This window comes from Carassius carassius, chromosome 40, assembly GCF_963082965.1.
Source record: "Carassius carassius chromosome 40, fCarCar2.1, whole genome shotgun sequence".
NCBI classification, from domain to species: Eukaryota; Metazoa; Chordata; class Actinopteri; order Cypriniformes; family Cyprinidae; genus Carassius; species Carassius carassius.
This window is the reverse complement of record NC_081794.1, coordinates 10,708,903-10,733,130: the sequence shown is the minus strand read 5'-3', so window position 1 is coordinate 10,733,130 and position 24,228 is coordinate 10,708,903. Positions and strand designations below refer to the sequence as shown.

Sequence of the window (24,228 nt, the reverse complement as noted above, 5' to 3'; positions counted from 1 at the left end):
GGCGCTGGGCTGGCGGCCATCTTGTGCTGTGGCGCTGGGCTGGCGGCCATCTTGTGCTGTGGCGCTGGGCTGGCGGCCATCTTGTGCTGTGGCGCTGGGCTGGCGGCCATCTTGTGCTGTGGCTCTGGGCTGGCGGCCATCTTGTGCTGTGGCTCTGGGCTGGCAGCCATCTTGTGCTGTGGCGCTGGCTCAGCAGCCATGACGTCAACCGTCTTGGGAATCTCTAGGATCTTGGACAGCGTAGCGAAATAGTCCAAGAATGAGTCAGCGGCCCTCTTGGGCGTTGGCGCTGAGCTGGCGGCCATCTTGCACCGTGGCGCTGGACTCGTGATCGCCTTGGGTTGTGGTGCTGTGTTGGCGTCCATCCTGCCTCGTGGCGCTGGACTAGCGGCCATCATGGGCAGTGACGCCACTGTGGCGGACGTGCGCTTCCTCTCTCCTCTCCGTCCGCCATGGTGAGACGGTGGCTCTAATCCATCCCACACGACCCCCGGGTCGAAGGGCGGCCCTGGTTGAGAGCGGTGCTGAGTATCCTCTCGACCCCTCCCTCCTCGGCGACCTCCTCTGGTTCCCCGGAAAACCACCAGGCGAGTTCCTTCAAATCCACTCCTCTCCCGCACTGTGGCTGGGGAGGAGACATAAGCCGACATACCGCTGGCTCTTGCAGTGACGGAGTCCTTCTGTCACGATCGGTGTTACAGAGAACACAGGAGAGAGAGAACCAAGTGCGGGTATGATATTTATTCAAAGGGTAATCCAGAGGGGTAAACAGTCCAGGCAGGGTCAAAACCAGAATATCCAAACATACAAGACACGAAGACAAGGCAAGGCAAGGCAAGGCAAGGCAAGGCAAGGCAAGGCAAGGCAAGGCAAGATGACGGACATGAAATAACCTCAACATTAAACAAGGACTCCGTGACTAAGACTCAGACAGACCAGGTATAAATACACAAAAGGATGATGGGGAAACAGGAGACAGGTGGGGAACAATCAATTAACTAAACAAGGAGGAAGGTGACCAAATAAGGAGACAGGAAGTGATAAATGATAAACACTGTGGGAACTGAGGACACCTAGTGGAAACCCAGGGAACACAACCCAGACACTGTGACAGTATGATGACATCACTGAATTTAATAATGAACTGCTTTTTTGCATTATTGAGACACTATTTTCCAATTTAATTCAGTTGCTTTGACACAATCTGCATTGTTGAAAGCACTATATAAATAAAGATGACAATGAAAACATTAACCTTAGAAATAACGAACGTGAACATTTAGATTACACCAATCTATATGGCAAACCTCAGATGAAATGCACACACAGAAATGCTTATTTCTTATTTCTACACAGTTTGAGCAGCAAGTTAAGTTTTCTTTATTTCTTCCAGGAACTCTTTCCTCCATCTTTGTGTAAGCATAAGAGGCACTTCATCTGCTACTTTCTTTCATTCCAACATAAGAAAACATTTCTGGATTCTGCACCTGAAATGGCATTTAGATGTATTTACACAGTTTAATGTTGCTCTGAAGGGATGTGGATGCATTCAATCTGCAGTTGCAAATGCATAAATAACGTTTTGTTTTAAACATAAAATGTTGAATACTAACATTTAAAAAAGAAAAAGAAAAATTAACACCTCTAGATGGCAGCAAATCACTGTTAATGAGTAAGTCACTGAGATTCAGGAGATTCATTCAAACTGCTGATTTATTCAGGAACAAAGCATTTGACTGTGAGTGATTGAGTCCCTTAATCAGTCATTCAACTGATTCATTCAAAAAACTGATTCATTCAATAAGGAAACACCATCCTGTGTGTTGTTCAAAGATGCAAAACAGTGTTGTGATTTTTTTAAACTATTTTCATTTGGCAAAATTGAGGAAATAGGACAATATTGTGATTCTAAATGCTTTTTAATAGACTAAATCACGTTTGTGCCATATATTGTATATCGCACACCCCAGCCTCGACTTGAGTGGAAAATGAAATCACCTGTGGTTGTTTGCACATGAGCAAAGGTGGTTTTAAGGAGTTTAACTTGCAAGTGCCAGACCACTGATTCATCAAACCTACAGTCTGTGTTCTTCCCATTTTATGTTGTAGTAATTACCAAATATGCTTTGGGGAAATGTATTGGAGTCGAAGTATACATTTTAAATAGGAAATGTAGTGGAGTAAATGTGAAAGTTGTCATAAATATAAAAATTCAAGTAAAGTATAGACCCCCCCCCCCCCCCCCCCCCAAAAAAAAAACTTAAAAACTCTAACAACGTATTATTATATTTTTACATTACACCACTCATTGCTGCTGGCTCTTATAATGGTTAAACATTAGCTAGAATTTGTCTTGTGTATATAGTGTATCTTGTGTACTCTTGACTTAATTGCTTAGTAACATTTTAATGGCTGTTGTTGTTTATTAAATATTATTTAAATAATATTTTATATAAATAATAGTAGTATTTAATAGTCTTTGGTGATTAGAAGTTAGATGGTTAGATGGTTATTCATGTTATCAAAATATGCAAGATGTTAATGCATACCTAGAATACTTGAAGGTCCTGGCTTCCTCCCTTCCATGTCCTTCATTCCTTCCACATATCGGAAAGCAACCTCATGCAGTAGCTCCTCACCTGCTTTTCCTGCAATTTAATGACAGCTCAGAATATTTGCTTCATTTCAGAAAAATCTGTATCATATTTCTGTTAAATTAAATTCTGTGTTGCCCAATCCAAACCTGTTGCTAGAGCCTCAGCAGTTGCCAAATGAAGCACCGTGTCATCACTAACTGGCCAATCAGGAAGCTCCACAGATATGTTTTTCAGACCCCCTAGCTCTTGCAGTTCCTAGTACAGTATATTATAGCAGATTAGGGTGAACAGCTCCTTACTACCTTAATCCACTTCTACAAATGTATTGTGTTGAACATGCATGTGCACGCACACACAGCGACCAGCAGTGAGAGTTTGGCTTCCACATATTGGTGTTTATAACATGTTTTTAAGTCTAAGTTAAGTTTTTTTAAGTAATTGTTTTTGTATGTTTGTATTTACAACACACCCAGTTTCACTACAACCCGAATTCCGGAAAAATTGGGACGTTTTTTAAATTTTGATAAAATGAAAACTAAAGGAATTTCAAATCACATGAGCCAATATTGTATTCACAATAGAACATAGATAACGTAGCAAATGTTTAAACTGAGAAATTTTACACTTTTATCCACTTAATTAGCTCATTTAAAATTTAATGCCTGCTACAGGTCTCAAAAAAGTTGGCACGGGGGCAACAAATGGCTAAAAAAGCAAGCAGTTTTGAAAAGATTCAGCTGGGAGAACATCTAGTGATTAATTAAGTTAATTGATATCAGGTCTGTAACATGATTAGCTACAAAAGCTTTGTCTTAGAGAAGCAGAGTCTCTCAGAAGTAAAGATGGGCAGAGGCTCTCCAATCTGTGAAAGACTGCGTAAAAAAATTGTGGAAAACTTTAAAAACAATGTTCCTCAACGTCAAATTGCAAAGGCTTTGCAAATCTCATCATCTACAGTGCATAACATCATCAAAAGATTCAGAGAAACCTCTGTGCGTAAGGGACAAGGCCGGAGCATCCTTTATTGGATGCCCGTGGTCTTCGGGCTCTCAGACGACACTGCATCACTCATCGGCATGATTGTGTCAATGACATTACTAAATGGGCCCAGGAATACTTTCAGAAACCACTGTCGGTAAACACAATCCGCCGTGCCATCAGCAGATGCCAACTAAAGCTCTATCATGCAAAAAGGAAGCCATATGTGAACATGGTCCAGAAGCGCCGTCGTGTCCTGTGGGCCAAGGCTCATTTAAAATGGACTATTTCAAAGTGGAATAGTGTTTTATGGTCAGACGAGTCCAAATTTGACATTCTTGTTGGAAATCACGGACGCCGTGTCCTCCGGGCTAAAGAGGAGGGAGACCTTCCAGCATGTTATCAGCGTTCAGTTCAAAAGCCAGCATCTCTGATGGTATGGGGGTGCATAAGTGCATACGGTATGGGCAGCTTGCATGTTTTGGAAGGCTCTGTGAATGCTGAAAGGTATATAAAGGTTTTAGAGCAACATATGCTTCCCTCCAAACAACGTCTATTTCAGGGAAGGCCTTGTTTATTTCAGCAGGACAATGCAAAACCACATACTGCAGCTATAACAACAGCATGGCTTCGTCGTAGAAGAGTCCGGGTGCTAACCTGGCCTGCCATTAGTCCAGATCTTTCACCTATAGAGAACATTTGGCGCATCATTAAACGAAAAATACGTCAAAGACGACCACGAACTCTTCAGCAGCTGGAAATCTGTATAAGGCAAGAATGGGACCAAATTCCTACAGCAAAACTCCAGCAACTCATAGCCTCAATGCCCAGACATCTTCAAACTGTTTTGAAAAGAAAAGGAGATGTTACACCCTGGTAAACATGCCCCGTCCCAACTATTTTGAGACCTGTAGCAGAAATCAAAATTGAAATGAGCTCATTTTGTGCATAAAATTGTAAACTTTCTCAGTTTAAACATTTGCTATGTTATCTATGTTCTATTGTGAATAAAATGTTGGCTCATGTGATTTGAAAGTCTTTTAGTTTTCATTTTATTCAAATTTAAAAAACGTCCCAACTTTTCCGGAATTCGGGTTGTAAATTAAAATGCATATTTTTTGTCCTGCCGCTTTGTGGATTATTCTTTACCTGCTGCTTGTTTGCATAGTTAACAGGGTTGTCGACCAAGGTCGGCTACAGTACACCAGAAATGTGCTTCTGCAACTTAATGATGCAAGCTTAGCTCACATATTGGATATCACCCTAGAACTACCAGACTTTATACGGAGAGATGTATCCTCCGGGACATCGAGGAACAAGAAGAGGAAACAGGGCAAGCAAAGAGGCGTCAAACTACACCTGGGGAAACAATGGCTTGCTCAGATTCCTCTGCTCAGTGATAATGGGGAATGTCCAGAGGCTGAGGAATAAAGTGGACGAACTCCATGGGTGCATCCGTTTTCAAAAGGATTTTAAAGACCGCTGCGTCTTGGCTTTCACAGAGACATGGCTTACTGAGCACGACCTGGGGTGCATTTCCCAAAAGCATAGTTGCTAACTAAGTTATCAACTTCGTTGGTTGCAATACAATTTCCCATTGCCAACCAACTAAGTTGCTAACAGGTTAGCAACTATGCTTTTGGGAAACGCACCCCAGGACAGCAATTTGTTCAATGATGGTTTTGGAGTGCCTTTTTGTCTGGACCGAAAGTCTGAGGTGACAAGGAAATGCCAAGGTGGTGGGGTATGTTTATATTTTAACAAACGATACTGTAACTCAGTGACTGTTTAAGAACGCATTTGTACACCGGATGTTGAACTTTTATCAGTATCGTTGCATCCTTTTTATCTGCCCCGTGACTTTCCACAACTTTTTTTAACTGTAGTGTACAGTTAAAAGGCAAATGCTGCTTCAGCTGGCAACATTATTTTTGAAGTGGTACAAAAACTACAGTCTATTTTACCTGAAGCACCAAACTTTATATTAGGTGATTTTAACTATGTATTACTAAAAATATTATTATTCTCTGCACTCCTGTCAAGTCCGTCTCTCTTTCTCTCTATCAACCTCTTAATTCTGTGCGTGCTCAACTCTTGACACACGCTCGCTCAACTTACAACAGGGTTACAAGTGTGCCACAAAATCAACCAATTGGAAAATTAAAGGTCAATTGTGATTGGCTGTTGGTCTCCAATCAAATTGCTAGTAGAACCAAAGCCCTATCATTTCCTATTTAGAATTCAATAAGGAGCACTGTTGGGAACGTTACTTTAAAAAAGTAATTAGTTATCGTTACTCACTACTTGTTTCAAAAAGTAACTGAGTTAGTAACTGAATTACTCTTTAATAAAAGTAACTTGTTACCAGGGAAAGGAAAGTTTGCGTTACTGTAAAAAAAAAAATAATAATTGCTATATGTCAAAGATTTTTTTTTTTTGGAGCAGTTTTCACAATTCAGTTAAAATGAGTAGAAAAGACAGGTGTTCGTACATAACTTTCAATATTTATTGCACGTCAACAGACAGCAAGAGTTTTATCCTGCACTTCCAAGTATTATCTTTGTAAGAAAAGTGTTTTTGGCCACTAGCTTTGTAGATGCGTGTGTCACATATTACATGTACACATTACATGCACGTTCTTGCCTTTGACCACAATGAATTTGAATTAGTGCTTATATCTCCACCTTGAAAATGGCAACTTTTCATTGGATTGCCATCTCTGCTGCTGTTGCGAATCTCGCGTGCGTGCGTGTGTGTGTATTTGACGCCACTGGCGTAAATTGGCTACCATGAAACACATGACTCTGCCTTAGCCAATCATAATCGCTTATCTCGTTATTAACCCACCTCCTCACTTGCTGTGTGAGCCAGGGGTGCGTTCGGATTACATAGTTTATTAAATCAATGCAAATTAACGCACCGCATTTTTCGTCCAGTAATGTTAACGCCGTTATAACGACGGGAAAAGCAATTAGTTAGATTACCCCGTTACTGAAAAAATAACGTTGTTACCTAACGGCGTTCTTTTAAACGGCGTTATTCCAAACACTGATAAGGAGAAATGGAAAATGGCTCGTTTATTCGTTTTTCCGTTTAGTTTAACAAATGAAAATGAGTTTTTGGCTCGATATCTCATTTTGTCGTTTGGGGTTTACAAATCGGTTTATGGCTTCAATATTTCATGCGCACTGGTGGGCGGAGCTGAAACGCTGCTTTCATCTGATTGGTCGAATCGCTCCGCCTGCAGCACGTCTTTTCATTCTTTCGGCAGAATAAGAGTCAGTGCGAGTGCGGCACTGTAATGTCTGAAACCACCAATCACTGTTAATTAGAATAATATTTGAAACAGATGTGGCTGGGCACATAATTTGTGCTGCTGTGACTTGCAAGTGACCCCTTTAAATTATTTCTAGGTTATAGTATTGTATGAATATTGTCCCACTGTAAATACAGTGCAAATAGTCTCCTTGGATAAAAGTGAAGAGGAAATTAAAATCAATAATAGACTGAACAGTTCCATGATAATATGTCTGTAACATTTATTACTTTCGTATTTTAAGTCTAAAGGCACTATGTATGTGTGTGTGACATTAATAAATAATTGTGAAAATTAATATAGTTAAATTTATGAAATAAATTAGTAATATTAGTTTTATTGCATACTAAATTGAATGATGTTTCTCTTCTTAGTATTCTTTGTTGGGCTTGAAAAAGCCAACATATATTTGAACATTATTATTATTTATTATGAGAATAATTGTCACCGACTAAAACTTTAATGTTTCACCAAATTCAGCTCAGATCTTCAGACTCGTCTGACTCGTTGCTGTATAACTGGTCAGACTCACGCCCGTTTCAAACATAATCCGTCTGCAGTGCGTATGCGTTGCATTTTTTTTTTTTTTTTTTTACATTTTATTTTTTACACACCCATGTTAACGGATTCCAGCGTTCACACTGCACGCGGTTGCGGTCCGTCAGTGCGTTCCAAGAGCAGTGTGTCTGCAGCAGTGCAGCGATCGTTTACGTACCGAGTCTATTTTTGCTGTGCTGCATGCGCTGAATTAAAGTGACAGCGCATTGTTCGCGGGAAAAATGAACACGGATTGACACAGAAATGCAGTCATTTCACAATAAATGTATACTACTTAAAGCCTGCTGTGTTTCACACGCAACACATGGGTTTTGGCTAGATTGAAAACAAGAAAAAGAGCAACTTTAGAGAAACAAGGCAACATTATATATGCACTTTTATAGAGGCAGAAAAACAAAGTTATTTAAGACCCTTTGGAATGCGTGTAATAAAGATTTAAATGCAAAAGCCTCGAGAGTCGACTGTTTCTGTTAGTGGTGAGTTTTAATTTTAAATGTTTGTGATAGCCTAACAAGAAAAGTAGGCAAATGTTGTGTTTAAATGTGCTGCAGCTTGTTTCAGCAACTTATTATAAAAACCTAGCAGTCAAATGCATGAGTAATACGTTGTTTATATTTGAATTTAAATATGTCTATGAAAGATTGTTACTGTACTGTGATGAAATGTTTACTTGATTTGATATCAAAATAATGAACAAATGTTGTGTTTTGTGGCTTAAAACAGCCGCAGATCGGTAGCGGACTGCAAACGCGTCCTGTGTGAAAGCACAATGAGTCTGTGCTGCTTCAGCACCACATATGTAACGCACACGGACTGCATACGCACTGCAGACGGATTTTTGTGTGAAACAGGTGTCAGGGGCGTAGATTAAGTGGGGGACATGGGGGACGTGTCCACCCCACTTTTATCATCACGGAACATCGTCCCCCGCACTTTCTCGGGCAAGTGTGTTCGTATAGAGGTTTTCAAGAGCTGGTGTGAATAAATATAGATTTAATCTCAAAGAGACAGGATAGTCTGCGCATGACCTGATGTTTTTTTTTCAGACAGAGAAAGCGAGATGAACATTACGGAGCGCTTAACTCTCCTGCAGTGTGTGTTGAATACTCGAAGCCGGAGGGCGCTCTCGCGCAGAAAGTCATAACAGGAAATTCCTAATATTGGGGCAACAGCGAAAAGCTAAATTTAAGTATCCACTACCAGCCAAAAGTTTTTGAACAGTAAGCTTGTTAATGTTTTTTTTTTTTTTTTTTTAAAGAAGTCTCGCCTGCATCTATTTTACCCAAGTACTGCAAATCAGTGAAATTTTGAAATATTTTTACTAGCCTATATAAAAAAGCTGTTTTCTATTTGAATATATTTCAAAATGTAATTTATTGAGTATTCAAAGCTGATTTTTTTTTTTTTTTGCATCATTACTCCAGTCACACGATCCTTCAGAAATAATTCTGATATACTGATTTGCTGCTAAAGAAAAAGAAAGAAAAAAAAATTCTTATGATAATGTGTGACGATCGTGTTCAGTGAGACACAGGAGAGAGTAGATCCACTTGCAAATGTTTATTGTTAAAGGGTAATCCAAAATCGTGGTCGAAAACAATCCAAGGTCAAAACCAAACAAGCAGTCCAAAACAAATAAAGGAAAGGGACAGGAAAGGGAACTCGGAAAACGAGGGATCTCGGAGGACGAGAAGACAAAGGAGAATCTCGGAGGATGAGAAGGCTGATAACACAAAGGGTAAGGACTCCATACAGACAACATGACAAGACAGGTAGTTATAGAGAGGCTAATGACAATTAAGTGAATGCACCTGGTGCAATTAGCAGGAGTGCAATTACTGTGATGACAGGACCAGACTAGTGGAATACTAGTGCCTACGGTGAAGTGCCTAAAGGGAAGTGAGCCCACTAGTGGACACCAAGGGAAACAGAGACTAGACAGCGTGACATAATGTTGAAAACGCTGATTAGAATGTTTTCAGGTTTCTTTGATGAATACACAGTTCAGAAGAGCAGCATTTATCTGAAATAGAAATCTCTTGTAAAATGATGTCTTTATCATCACTTTTGATCAATTTAAAGAATACTTGCTTTTGAATGATATAGTGTATCATAATGCAAAAACTTTTTATTTCACATAAATGCTGATCTGTGGATCCTTCTATTCATCAAAGAATGCTGAAAATATTTTTACTCATCTGTTTTAAATATTGATAATCAGCAAATCAGCATATTAAGAATGATTTCTGATAAATGTCATACTGAAGACTGGAGGAATGATGCTGAAAAGTCACCTTTGATCACATGAATACATTACACATAAAATATATTCAAATAGAAAACAGTTCATTTAAATAGTATAAATATTTCACAATATTACTGCTTTTGCTGTACATTGGATCACATAAATGCAGGCTTGGTGAGCAGAAGAGACTGCTTTCAAAACATTAAAAATCTTACTGTTAAAAAACTGTTGACTAGTAGGCTATATATATTACAGAAATGTTAAAACGTAAACGTGTTATATATATATATGTCTGTGTGTGTGTGTAATTTCTGTCCCCCTCACTTTTGAAAAGATGGCTACGTCCCTGTGAGTCAGACCAACAGCCAATCACAATTGACCTTTAATTTTCCGATTGGTTGATTTTGTGGCACACTTGTAACGCTGTTGTAAGTTGAGCGAGCGTGTGTCAAGAGTTGAGCGCGCACAGAATTATGAGGTTGATAGAGAGAGAGAGAGAGAGAGAGAGAGAGAGACTTGTCAGGAGCGCAGAAAATTAGTTTGTGAGAGAGCACCTGAGTAAACTGCGTGAGAGGGGTTATTACTGCACGTTAATATGGATAATAGCAAACAAGCAAATACATTTATTGAGCACAGAATCGTTTTTTCTTTGCTCAAGCAAATTTTTTTTGTGCAATTTTTAATTTCTGTTCAAAATATAATGTAATGTGCTTGCAAAATATAGTTCTCTGAGCTCAAAACGTAGAATTACTCGTTCAGGATTGAGGCACAAAAATAACGCCATACATATGTTGCTTTCTGTAGAGATATGATTATTCCCTGTAAGCGTGTTAAGGTTTACCCTAATAACAAACCATGGCTGACCAAATCTGTAAAGTCCTGCATACAGAAAAAGAAACTTGCTTTTAAACAGGGAGTACCCTCTGATCTGCATATAGCCTCTAAGGACCTTAAAATATAAATTCAAAAAGCAGAACAACTTATAAATCTGAATTGGAGAATAAGATGCCAGTAAATAATCTTGGCTCAGCCTGGGCTAGTTTAAAAACTATAACAGGCCTTCAGAATATACAGAATAGCAGCCAGGTTACACTGGAAGGGTTTAATTCAGATGCTGATTTTGCCAATGCACTTAATTGTTTTTATAATCGTTTTGATATTTCTGATTTTAGTAATGAAATTCAGGAATTGAGTGATAAACTTAAGGGTAATAAGCAGCAATTTGAGATGGATCAAAATGTTGAAAAGGCTTTCCTGTCAATACGGGTGAACAAAAGCTGTGGGCCTGATAATCATTGTGGACATTTGCTTAAAGCCTGTGTAAAAAAGTTGAGTCCTGTTTTCACCTATAAGTCTTTACAGGTACGGCATGAACCTAAGGTGTGGAAAGATGCTCTGGTAGTCCCGGTCCCCAAGTCCAATAGTCCCAATACCCTTAATGATTTTATACCAGGTGTGCGTACATAAATTTTAATTAAAACCCTTGAAAAACTGGTAAGGAAATACATTCTATGGAAAACTAAACATACACTTGACCCTATGCAATTTGCTTATAGGCCACGTAGAGGAGTAGAGGACACTTCAGATACATTGTTGAATTTACTTGCTAAACACTTGGAGGGCAATGGGTCTCATGCTAGACTTGTATTTGTTTATTTTTCATCTGCTTTTAACACAATCCAACCCCATGTTTTAATTAAAAGGCGTATAGAACAGTTTACACTGAGTAGCAACATTGTGGGCTGGATTCTTGATTTCTTAACTAATAGGACACAGAGAGTGAGGGTAAATGGAACCCTATCAGAGCAACTGGGAAAACAGGACAATTTAAACTTTAAATTTTAAAGTATGCAGATGACACTGTTATTGTTTAGTAATGAATGGTGTGAATTAATATAACTTAATTCACACCATTTTTCTGATATTATCGATCAATCTTATCAGATTCACTTTGATCGTTCACTTTTATTTTATATCAAAGCGTTAGCACTCGTTAGCTTGTCATTACTTGTCACTGTTTTCTTTTCTCCTCTCGCTCCAGTTTTTCACAAGTTCATCAAACAACCGCAGTAAGAATATTTCATCAAGCACGGTGAGTAATGGCTTCTCCTGTCATTGTTACTTGCACCTCTTGCCACATGTACAGTTTATCTATCTCTGTCGCTGATGAGGGATTCACATGTGATAAATGCAGGGAAATAGTTAGGCTGACAGAGAAGATTTCAGAATTAAAGACACGCATCCAAACTTTAATTGAGGACAGTAAGAATGTTAGGGCTCTAGATACGGCTTTGGATGCGTCTAGCTCAGGGATTCCTGTACATTGTTCGGTTCCGGAAACAGAGCCCCAGCAGCAGGGCAACTGGGTGACGGTGAGGCAGCGTAGTCGTGGGTCAAAACACCGCTCTTCTGTTCCGATCAAAACATTAAACAGGTTCTCCCCACTCAGTGATGCACCCACTGAGAAACCTTATGAAAGTGCTCTAGTTATTGGTGATTCTATTGTACGGAACGTGAATATAGAGACACCAGCCACCATAGTCAAATGTTTACCGGGAGCCAGAGCGCCTGACATCTTGGCAAATTTAAAAGTGCTGGCTAATGCTAAACGTAAATACAGTAAGATTGTTATTCATGCCGGCGCTAATGATGTTCGACTTCACCAGTCGGAGATCACTAAAAATAACATTAAAGAGGTGTGTGAACTTGCAAGCACGATGTCAGACACTGTAATATGCTCTGGTCCCCTCCCTGCTTACCGTGGTGATGAGATGCATAGCAGATTGTCATCACTCAATGGCTGGATGTCTAAGTGGTGCCCACAGAATAACATAGGTTTCATAGACAATTGGACGAGCTTTTGGGGCAGACCTGACCTGTTTAAAAGAGATGGTCTTCATCCCTCCTGGGGTGGCGCCACTCTTCTCTCTAGAAATATGGCAAATAGTCTTAGTGTTTATACTTGACTAACTGGGGCCCAGGTCAGGAAGCAGACAGACTGGCTAAACCGACCGTCTGCTAGCTGCCTCCCGTCACAGAGGTCAGTTAATTCTCAGCACATAGAGACTCTTTCACCTAGATATCACACTATAGAGACTGTGTCTGTTCCCCGAACTAGAAAATACAAAAAACGTCCAAACCAAGTTAAGATTAACAATTTAATTGAGGTTCAACAAATAAAAAACAGAAGCAATATGGATAAACAAATGATAAAGCTTGGCTTATTGAATATCAGATCCCTTTCTACGAAAACACTTTTTGTAAATAATATGATCACTGATCATAATATAGATGTACTCTGTTTGACAGAAACCTGGCTAAAACCTGATGATTACATTATTTTAAATGAGTCCACCCCCCAAGATTACTGTTATAAACATGAGCCACGTCTACAAGGCAAAGGTGGAGGTGTTGCTTCAATTTATAACAACGTTTTCAGGATTTCTCAGAGGGCAGGCTACAAGTATAACTCGTTTGAAGTAATGGTACTTCATATAACATTATCCAAAGAAACAAATGTTAATGATAAATCCCCTGTTATGTTTGTACTGGCTACTGTATACAGGCCACCAGGGCACCATACAGACTTTATTAGAGAGTTTGGTGATTTTACATCCGAGTTAGTTCTGGCTGCAGATAAAGTTTTAATAGTTGGTGATTTTAATGTTGATAATGAAAACGATGCATTGGGATCAGCATTTATAGACATTCTGAACTCTATTGGTGTTAGACAACACGTTTCAGGACCTACTCATTGTCGAAATCATACTCTAGATTTAATACTGTCACATGGAATTGATGTTGATGGTGTTGAAATTATTCAGCCAAGTGATGATATCTCAGATCATTATTTAGTTCTTTGCAAAATTCATATACCCAAAATTGTAAATTCTACTTCTTGTTACAAGTATGGAAGAACCATCACTTCTAACACAAAAGACTGCTTTTTAAGTTATCTTCCTGATGTATCCAAATTCCTTAGCATATCCAAAACCTCAGAACAACTTGATGATGTAACAGAAACTATGGACTCTCTCTTTTCTAGCACTTTAAATAAAGTTGCTCCTTTACGCTTAAGGAAGGTTAAGGAAAACAGTTTGACACCATGGTATAATGAGCATACTCGCACCCTAAAGAGAGCAGCCCGAAAAATGGAGCGCAGCTGGAGGAAAACAAAACTAGAGGTATTTCGTATTGCTTGGCGGGAAAGTAACATATCCTACAGAAAAGCATTAAAAACTGCTAGATCCGATTACTTTTCTTCTCTTTTAGAAGAAAACAAACATAACCCCAGGTATTTATTCAATACAGTGGCTAAATTAATGAAAAATAAAGCCTCAACAAGTGTTGACATTTCCCAACACCACAGCAGTAATGACTTTATGAACTACTTTACTTCTAAAATCGATACTATTAGAGATAAAATTGCAACCATTCAGCCGTCAGCTACAGTATCACATCAGACAGTGCACTATAGACCCCCTGAGGAACAGTTCCACTCATTCTCTACCATAGGAGAGGAAGAATTGTATAAACTTGTTAAATCATCTAAACCAACAACATGTATGTTAGACCCTATACCATCTAAGCTCCTAAAAGAGGTGCTTCCAGAAGTCATAGATCCTCTTCTGACTATTATTAATTCCTCATTGTCATTAGGATATGTCCCCAAAATCTTCAAACTGGCTGTTATTAAGCCTCTCATCAAAAAACCACAACTTGACCCCAAAGAACTAGTTAATTATAGACCAATCTCTAATCTCCCTTTTCTGTCCAAGATACTAGAAAATGTGGTATCCACACAATTATATTCCTTCTTAGAGAAAAATGGTAAATGTGAGGATTTCCAGTCAGGATTTAGACCGTATCATAGTACTGAGACTGCTCTCCTTAGAGTTACAAATGATCTGCTCTTCTCATCTGATCGTGGGTGTATCTCTCTATTAGTTTTATTGGATCTTAGTGCTGCGTTTGACACAATTGACCACAACATTCTTTTGCATAGACTTGAACACTTTGTTGGCATCAGTGGAAGTGCATTAGCATGGTTTAAATCGTACTTATATGACCGCCATCAGTTCGTAGCAGTGAATGAAGATGTATCCTATCGATCACAAGTGCAGTATGGAGTACCTCAAGGCTCAGTACTAGGGCGGCTACTCTTCACGATTTATATGTTACCCTTGGGAGATATCATCAGGAAACATGGTGTTAGTTTTCACTGTTATGCTGATGATACTCAGCTCTATATTTCTTCGCAGCCCGGTGAAACACACCAATTTGAAAAACTAATGGATTGCATAGTCGATATAAAAAACTGGATGACGAGTAATTTCTTACTGCTAAATTCTGAAAAAACAGAGGTGTTAATTATAGGACCTAAAAACTCTGCTTGTAATAACCTAGAACACTGTCTAAGACTTGATGGTTGCTCTGTCAATTCTTCGTCATCAATTAGGAACCTAGGTGTGCTATTTGATCGCAATCTTTCCTTAGAAAGCCACGTTTCTAGCATTTGTAAAACTGCATTTTTCCATCTCAAAAATATATCTAAATTACGGCCTATGCTCTCAATGTCAAATGCAGAAATGTTAATCCATGCATTTATGACCTCAAGGTTAGATTATTGTAATGCTTTATTGGGTGGTTGTTCTGCACGCTTAGTAAACAAACTACAGCTAGTCCAAAATGCAGCAGCATGAGTTCTTACTAGAACCAGGAAGTATGACCATATTAGCCCGGTCCTGTCAACACTGCACTGGCTCCCTATCAAGCATCGCATAGATTTTAAAATATTGCTTATTACTTATAAAGCCCTGAATGGTTTAGCACCTCAGTATTTGAATGAGCTCCTTTTACATTATAATCCTCTACGTCCGCTACGTTCTCAAAACTCAGGCAATTTGATAATACCTAGAATATCAAAATCAACTGCAGGCGGCAGATCCTTTTCCTATTTGGCGCCCAAACTCTGGAATAACCTACCTAACATTGTTCGGGAGGCAGACACACTCTTGCAGTTTAAATCTAGATTAAAGACCCATCTCTTTAACCTGCCATACACATAACATACTAATATGCTTTTATTATCCAAATCCGTTAAAGGATTTTTAGGCTGCATTAATTAGGTAAACCGGAACCAGAAACACTTCCCATAACACCCTATGTACTTGCTACATCATTAGAAGAATGGCATCTACGCTAATATTTGTCTGTTTCTCTCTTGTTCCGAAGTCACCGTGGCCACCAGATCCAGTCTGTGTCCAGATCAGAGGGTCACTGCAGTCACCCGGATCCAGTACGTATCCAGACCAGATGCTGGATCAGCACCTAGAAAGGACCTCTACATCCCTGAAAGACAGTGGAGACCAGGACAACTAGAGCCCCAGATACAGATCCCCTGTAAAGACCTTGTCTCAGAGGAGCACCAGGACAAGACCACAGGAAACAGATGATTCTTCTGCACAATCTGACTTTGCTGCAGCCTGGAATTGAACTACTGGTTTCGTCTGGTCAGAGGAGAACTGGCCCCCCAACTGAGCCTGGTTTCTCCCAAGGTTTTTTCTCCATTCTGTCAACGATGGAGTTTCGGTTCCTTGCCGCTGTCGCCTCTGGCTTGCTTAGTTGGGGACACTTCATCTACAGCGATATCGTTGACTTGATTGCAAATAAATGCACAGACACTATTTAACTGAACAGAGATGACATAACTGAATCCAATGATGAACTGCCTTTAACTATCATTTTTGCATTATTGACACTTTTTTCCTAATGAATGTTGTTCAGTTGCTTTGACGCAATGTATTTTGTTTAAAGCGCTATATAAATAAAGGTGACATTGACATTGACATTGACATTGTTAGTAAGCTTCAGGGCAATGAGACCAATCATGGCCCGATTATTGATGACTTTATTAAGTGGTGTGAGGAGTCCTACCTCCAATTAAACTTATCTAAGACCAAATATATGATTATTTATTTTAGGAAACAAGCCCCCCACATGAAGTTACATCTATTAAAAGTCAGAAAATATAATCTGTGCAATCTTATAAATACCTTGGGACCATCATTGACTCTAAGCTGAACTTTGAAGCAAATTGTGAAGCAGTGTGTAAAAATGGGCACCAGCGTCTGTTCTGTTTAAGGAAATTGGCCCATTTTCACATTGACAGGACCATGATTATGTTATTTTATCATGCTTTTATTGAATCACTCTTAACATTTTCTCTGGTTTCTTAGTTTGGAAACTTGTCTGTAAAGAACAAGATTCACTGAGTCAAATTGTTAGATGGTGTAGCTGATTGGGGAGACACAGATTAGTCCAGCATTCCTGTATCCCAGACAGTTACCGCGGATGACTAACTCAATACGAAATGACTCATCATTTGAACAATGAATTTAAACTTCTGCCATCTAGACATAGGTTTGTATTTCCGTATTGTAGAACTAAGCTGTATAAATACAGCTTTGTGCCAGCAGCTATTACTCAGTTGAATAAGAATAGGTCTTAGGAACCAATTATTTATTTTTATTTTTTTGTGATGCTGGGAACCTTAAAGCATTTTTTGTATATATATCGTTAAATGTTTGTGGTGTCTGTAAAATGTGGAAGATCTGTGAACTCATAACACTGCATTCCTAGTCTAACTATGGGTACAAATAAAGTGAACCTGAACCTGACCTGAACAGCACATTCCAAGGTTCAGTTTTATGGTGGGATCATATGGACTACCACAAACAAACTGTCCAATGCCATTAGATAGAGATGCTATGACAATGGGCTTCTTAGAGGGCAAGAAGAAGATCTCTGGTATCAAGCCTGGGAAGGACAAGACATTTCCTCGTTTCACTTGCAGCTTATGCTATAGTCAAATTCATATGGTTTTGGCCTGTGACCTTAGGCGGAAATCCCAGTGGGGGGATCCCAATATGAGGGTTGTCCCCCCTAAAATAATATAATTAAAAACCATGCTGTGTGTGTTGTAAATAACATTTTAGACTTTAAATAAGTGTAAGTAGTAAAACAACACAAATGAGGCAAAAATGTATTTTAAGTTTACAACATTTTGAGTCTCCTCAGTGCTTAATTTGTAAATTGCGAGGTCCTGGAACAAAGCGGGGTTACTGATCTGTGACGACTGGGTGAAGGAGGAGCTGGAAACAAGTGCGACTTAAACAATTTAATGAATATGAAACAGACAAACAAGGGTACAACACGATGCTGGGAAGACGACAATCCAAGATGGCGGTGAGGTGGTGAGGAATCCGGATGGTGACGGTGAGAATGCAGCAGGAGAGGATGGCACAGGAACTGTGGGGAATTGAGCCAAAGGTAAGTCGTGATGCCTTATGGAAGTGCCCATCTACGAGACGCGGCGGCGGGGGAACCGGAGTAGGCGGATTAATACGTGCATAAAACACGGGTTTAATTGTGGACACATGAAAGGCGGGGTGTATCCTCCTGTACGCTGGAGGTAGTTTGAGGCGGACTGTCACCGGACTAATGATCTTGGTGATAGTAAAGGGGCCAATTAATTTGGGAGCTAATTTATTAGATACGGAACGCAGAGGAATGTTACTGGTAGAAAGCCACATCTTTTGACCCATGACCTAAATGGGAGGCTTTGAGCGGTGGCAATCGGCCTTGGCCTTAGTGCGCTCCCTCATCCGGAGCAGAGTCTCGCGGGCTCTGGTCCAGGTGCGGTGGCACCTCTGGACAAACACGTGAGCGGAGGGGACCGCGACTTCAGATTCCAGACTGGGAAAAACTGGTGGCTGGTAACCTAAACTGCACTGGAACGGAGAAAGGCCCGTAGCTGACACTGGTAACGAATTGTGAGCGTACTCCACCATAAAGAGTTGTTGACTCCAGGAAGAAGGATTCTTGGAGACCAAACATCGCAACGTCCTCTCTAAATCTTGGTTGGCTCGCTCAGACTGTCCGTTACTTTGGGGATGATAACCCGAAGACAAGCTAACTGACGCTCCTAGCAATTTACAAAACTCTTTCCAAAATTTGGATATAAATTGAGATCCCCTGTCAGAAACCACGTCTACCTGGAGGCCATGAAGCCGAAAGACATGATCTAGGACAGTGACTGCTGTTTCCTTGGCTGTCGGTAATTTGGGCAAGGGAATGAAATGTGCCGCCTTCAAGAACCGGTCCACTAAGGTCAAAACGACCGTCATGCCATTAGAGGGACCAGGGTCTCGAAGGGACAGACAGCGGTTGAAGGAGCCCACCAGGAGGTCGGTTAGATGACTTCCCACTGGCGAAAACTGAGCAAGCCAAAACAAAATCGCGGACGTCACAAGCCATACATGGCCACCAGAATCGTTGTTTAACCAACCCATTAGTTCGACTTATCCCTGGGTGACAAGCCACGTTAGAGCAGTGACCCCACTGGACGACTTCGGACCTTAACCCCTCCGGCACAAATAAATGGTTCGGTGGACAACCGGGCGGAGGCGTTACCCCTTGTAAGGCCGTCTTGACCTTCAACTCGACCTCCCATACGAGTGCTGAGACCACTAATTTCTCAGGTAAAATACACTCGGGAGTCACCGGGCGGGCGGAGGGATCAAAAAGACGTGATAAAGAATCGGGTTTGACATTTTTGCAACCCGGGCGGTACGATAAAGTAAAATCAAAGCGACCGAAAAAAAGTGCCCACCGAGCCTGCCTGGAATTGAGTCTTTTGGCAGTTCTAATGTATTCTAAATTCTTATGATCGGTCCAAACAATGAAAGGTACCCCTGAGCCTTCCAGCCAGTGACGCCAACAACTCTCTGTTACCAATATCATATTTGCGTTCAGCAGGAGATAATCGATGGGAAAAAAACGCGCAAGAATGTACCTTATCGTCGGAGACAGCACGTTGGGACAACACTGCTCCTACCCCCACCTCTGACGCGTCGACCTCCACCACGAACTGCCGTGTGGGATCAGGGGCCACAAGAATGGGAACCGAAATGAAGCGGCTCTTGAGGTTAGTGAACGCAGTCTCAGCTGCGTCCGACCACCTGAACGGAGTACTGGGAGAGGTCAAGGCTGTCAGAGGTGAGGCTAGTTGGCTGAAATTGCGAATGAAACGCCGATAGAAATTGGCAAACCCCAGAAACCGCTGTAGGGCCTTACGGGAATCTGGAGATGGCCAATCTATCACAGCCTTAACTTTGTCAGGGTCCATACGTATTCCCTCGGACGAGATGATATACCCTAGGAAAGGAACAGACTGTGCATGGAATACGCATTTCTCCGCCTTGACAAAAAGCCCATTCTCAAGTAATCTCTGGAGCACTCGTCTGATGTGTTGAATGTGTTCCTAGAGAGATGAAGAAAAAAAACAGTATGTCATCCAGGTAAACATATATAAACTGATCTACCATATCTCTCAACACGTCATAAACGAGTGCTTGGAAAACCCGTGGCGAGTTGGAGAGCCCGAACGGCATCACCAAGTATTCAAAGTGCCCTCTGGGGGTATTAAAGGCGGTTTTCCATTCATCCCCCTTCCTGATGCGGACCAAATGATAAGCATTACGTAAATCCAATTTTGTGAATACGGATGCTCCCTGTAACCTCTCGAAAGCTGAAGACATGAGTGGTAACGGATAAGTGTCCTTTATCGTAATGTTGTTCATCTCTCGGTAATCAATACAAGGTCGCAGAGAACCATCCTTCTTACCCACAAAAAAGAATCCCGCCCCCGCTGGAGAAGAGGAACGACGGATGAACCCAGATGCTAAGGAATCAGAAATGTATTTCTCCATGGCCTCCCTCTCAGGAATAGAAAGGTAGTATAACTTGCCTTTAGGCGGAGACTTACCTGGCACTAAATCTATGGCACAGTCGTAGGGACGATGCGGAGGAAGAGAAGCAGCACGGGACTTACTGAACACCTTTTTCAGGTCCAGATACTCTGCGGGCACGTTTGGCAAAACCATGTTCTCCTTCTGAAAGACAGAAACAGGGACAACAGGACAAGCAGAAACCAGACAAGACTCATGACAACTTTCACTCCACAATGTGACTGTGTTGGAACCCCACTCCACTCGTGGATTATGTTTTATTAACCAGGGGTGACCTAACACAATGGGAGCTACAGGGGAGTCCATGAGGAAAAAGGATATGGTTTCACAATGATTGCCAGAGGTGAGCAGAGTGATGGGTTCTGTGTAGTGTGTGACGTGAGGCAGTTCCTGGCCGTTGAGTGCGGTGACATGGATGGGAAGAGACACAGGCCGGACAGGAATGTTCAGGTGACGTGCAAGGAGTGAGTCGATGAAATTACCTTCGGCTCCGGAGTCCAGAAGGGTGTGACAGTCGTGAGTGTGATTCTCCCACCGCAGTTTCACCGGAAGGAGAGTTGATGATGTTGTTGAGGACTTCCCAGCGGAGATCCCACCCGATAGTAGCCTCAAGTTTACTACCGGGCTGGCTCTTTTACCGGGCAGGTGAAGATGGTATGTCCTGAGCCTCCACAGTACAGGCATAGTCCTTGGGACCTCCGCCGTTCTCTCTCCCTCTGGGACAGCTGAGCTCTACCCACCTGCATGGGTTCGTGGTCGTCGACGGGACCTACCGCGTTCTCTCGACTCAAACGCTCCCTGTCCGGAGAGATGATGGTATGGCGCTTAGGACTGGTCTGACGACCCAGGCGATTAATCTGGGCATCAACTCGTAAGGCTAAGTCAATAAGACCGTTGAGTGTGGGGGGCAGCTCGAGGAGGTAGATCTCCTTTTGAACACGGTCGGCCAGCCCATGCAGGAATCGATCCCACTGCGCCGCCTCGTTCCACTGGTGGTGTGCGGAACTGAATGGAGTAATCCGTGACCGAAGAGGTTCCCTGATGTAAGTCTGAGAGCTGGTGAGCGGCTTCCCTGCCAGCCGCGTCTCGATCGAATACCCTCCTCATTTCCTCCGAGAGAGAGTGGAACGAGGCGCAACACGGATGTTGATTTTCCCACACCGCCGTCCCCCATAGGGCGGCCTTGCTCGACAGTAGAGTGAGCGTGAACGCCACTTTAGATTCCTCAGTGGCAAAGGTGCGGGGCTGCAAGGCAAAGTGCATGGAACATTTATTTAGAAAAGTTCTGCAGAAAGCTGGCTCACCGGAGTAGTTTTCTGGCGCCGGAAGTCACGGCTCTGGCCGGGAGTGGTCCTGGGGGGTCTCCCGGGGGACGGGCTGTGCAGGCGGTGCGATGGGCGCAGCGGGAGAAGTGAGCTGATGGATCTGCTGGGTGAGCTCGGACACCTGTGCCACCAGCGCTTGGATAGCGTGTCTGGTGTTAGAGATACTCTCCTGCTGCTGATCCATGCGTTTGACACTGTGGTGCATAAAGTCTGTTAGAGTGTTGGTGCTCGCTGCTTCCATGATGGTGAGAACGTTCTGTGACAACTGGGTGAAGGAGGAGCTGGAAACAAGTGCAAGTTAAACAGTTTAATGAATATGAAACAGACAAACAAGGGTACAACACGATGCTGGGAAGACGACAATCCAAGACGGCGGTGAGGCGGTGAGGAATCCGGATGGTGACGGTGAGAAGGCAGCAGGAGAGGATGGCACAGGAACTGCGGGGAATCGAGCCGAAGGTAAGTCGTGATGCTTTGTGGAAGTGCGGGAAAGTGGATGAGGTTCTGGGGGAAGACACGGACATCCAACGCAAACAACACAGAAGCAAGAGACAGAGATCAGACATGAAACAACGTTCTCACAAACACAAGACGTGAGACAAGCCAATATATAGGGAGTGTGTAATGAGTGACAGCTGCTGCTGATGACAATTAACGGAGACGCCCACAAACTAATCAGTGCAGACGCGAAACACACAGACTTCACCACAAAGTGCAAAACCCAGAGATCACGGTTTACCAACTGTGACAGGATCCCGCATGTGATTACAGGAGGAAGAGGTAACGGAACACTCGCGCAATCACATTGCTGGACTAGTTTAAGTGATTTTAAGAGCGTGCACCAGTTGCATTTAGTCTGTAAGGTCATGAATAACATGGAAATGCCATGCGATTTTAAAACAACAATTTCCAGAACTAAAAACGTTTTGAAAAAGTTGTGGAAATTTATTTTTCAAATCTCTGTCTAATAGAGTTATATTTAATCAGGTCCTAAATTTCTGTGGGTGTTGTGGATAAGCGGAGATCTGTCTCCTCCAGGCTGTGTGCGTGCGTCAATCTGAGTGGAGGCGGGTGAAGTGAGAGCTTGAGGATCCAATGGCATTAAAAAATGTTTTACAAGCTCCTTTAAATACTTATCATTGGTTAAATATTTCTAAAACCCTGCGATTTAAAATAATAATAACGAATTATAATAGAGATATTAATTTTGGATAATTTTTCACGGCACATATCTGGCCATTCTCTGTCTGCCATACGGAAACGCCACCCCTGGAGGAGGGGGATCCACCAAAATGAGGTGCCGGATCGGATTTCGGAGGTGCCGGTTTCGGATCTGACTTGTTCCGGCACAAATTAAGCCCTGAGTCTCCTCCTCCCTTGCCTCAGTGCTTTGGTCCAAATACTTGCTTTCCTCTTTTACATCACCTACACACACAAAAGTCCGGTGAGAGAGAACAAAGTCAGTAGTTGTGGAACTCCAGTAAGTAAGACTGTCAAGGTTATTTTATTCACTTATTATTTTCTCTTTAATACAGATGATGCCAATGTGTTTTCAATGAGTCACAATTTTATCAACAATAATATTACCTGCTTGACGGAAAGGGTTGCCATGTTTTTACAACAAAACACACCCGATTGCTACTCAAAACTAGCCCAAACTATCCAAGTTTCAAGGGAGTGCCCCAGTAAAAATTGCGTTCCGGTGGCTAAAGTACACGTTATTAGGTTTGCTTCAACCCGCTGACATGAAAAACAACCCGCAGCAACAGTGATAAAGTAGCCCAATTCTACTGGAAACCCGTGGACTTGACAACACTGTGACGGATAGTAAATAAAACATTAAACATGTTACAAACCTGTCTAGGATCAGGCCGCAACATAAACTGAAATCAATCAAAAATCCTTTATACATTTATTTACAGAACCATGAGTGAAAGCACAACTTCAGGCACTCATACAATTCAGACAGTTCAGGCATTGCAGTGCATCAGAGGTAAAAAAAAAACAAAAAAAAAAAACAATATAAATACTGTTCAGTTTCTTGCACAGACTGACTGTTTTGTGTCTTTACACATCAATGTATTGTCACAAGTTGCAGGGTTTAATTTGGTTTTGTGTGTGTATGTTTTTGTTTTATTGTATGTTTTAGCCTTGATTCCCATCCACTTAAATTATAAGGCTGACTACAACGGGTTGCTTTACATTTACATTACATTTAATCATTTAGCAGACGCTTTTATCCAAAGCGACTTACAAATGAGAACAATAGAAACAATCAAGATCAACAAGAGAACAACAACAGCATACAAGTTAGTCAGTTAGTCTAGTACAGAACACATAGCCAGGTTGGTTGGTTGTTGTTGTTTTATATATATATATATATATATATATAAGAATA

General features: G+C 41.5%; 1 protein-coding gene across 2 annotated transcripts in view; it reads right to left on the bottom strand.

Moving 5' to 3' along the window:
* Positions 1-24,228, bottom strand: part of adprh (ADP-ribosylarginine hydrolase) — a 207,155-nt gene that overhangs the window by 99,015 nt on the left and 83,912 nt on the right. For both annotated transcript variants that reach the window (XM_059531981.1, XM_059531980.1), the window contains exons 3-4: positions 2,744-2,852; positions 2,550-2,648 (exon numbers count right to left, since the gene is read on the bottom strand). In XM_059531981.1, coding sequence (XP_059387964.1) covers positions 2,550-2,648; positions 2,744-2,852 — 208 coding nt within the window. The remainder of the gene's footprint in view (positions 1-2,549; positions 2,649-2,743; positions 2,853-24,228) is intronic.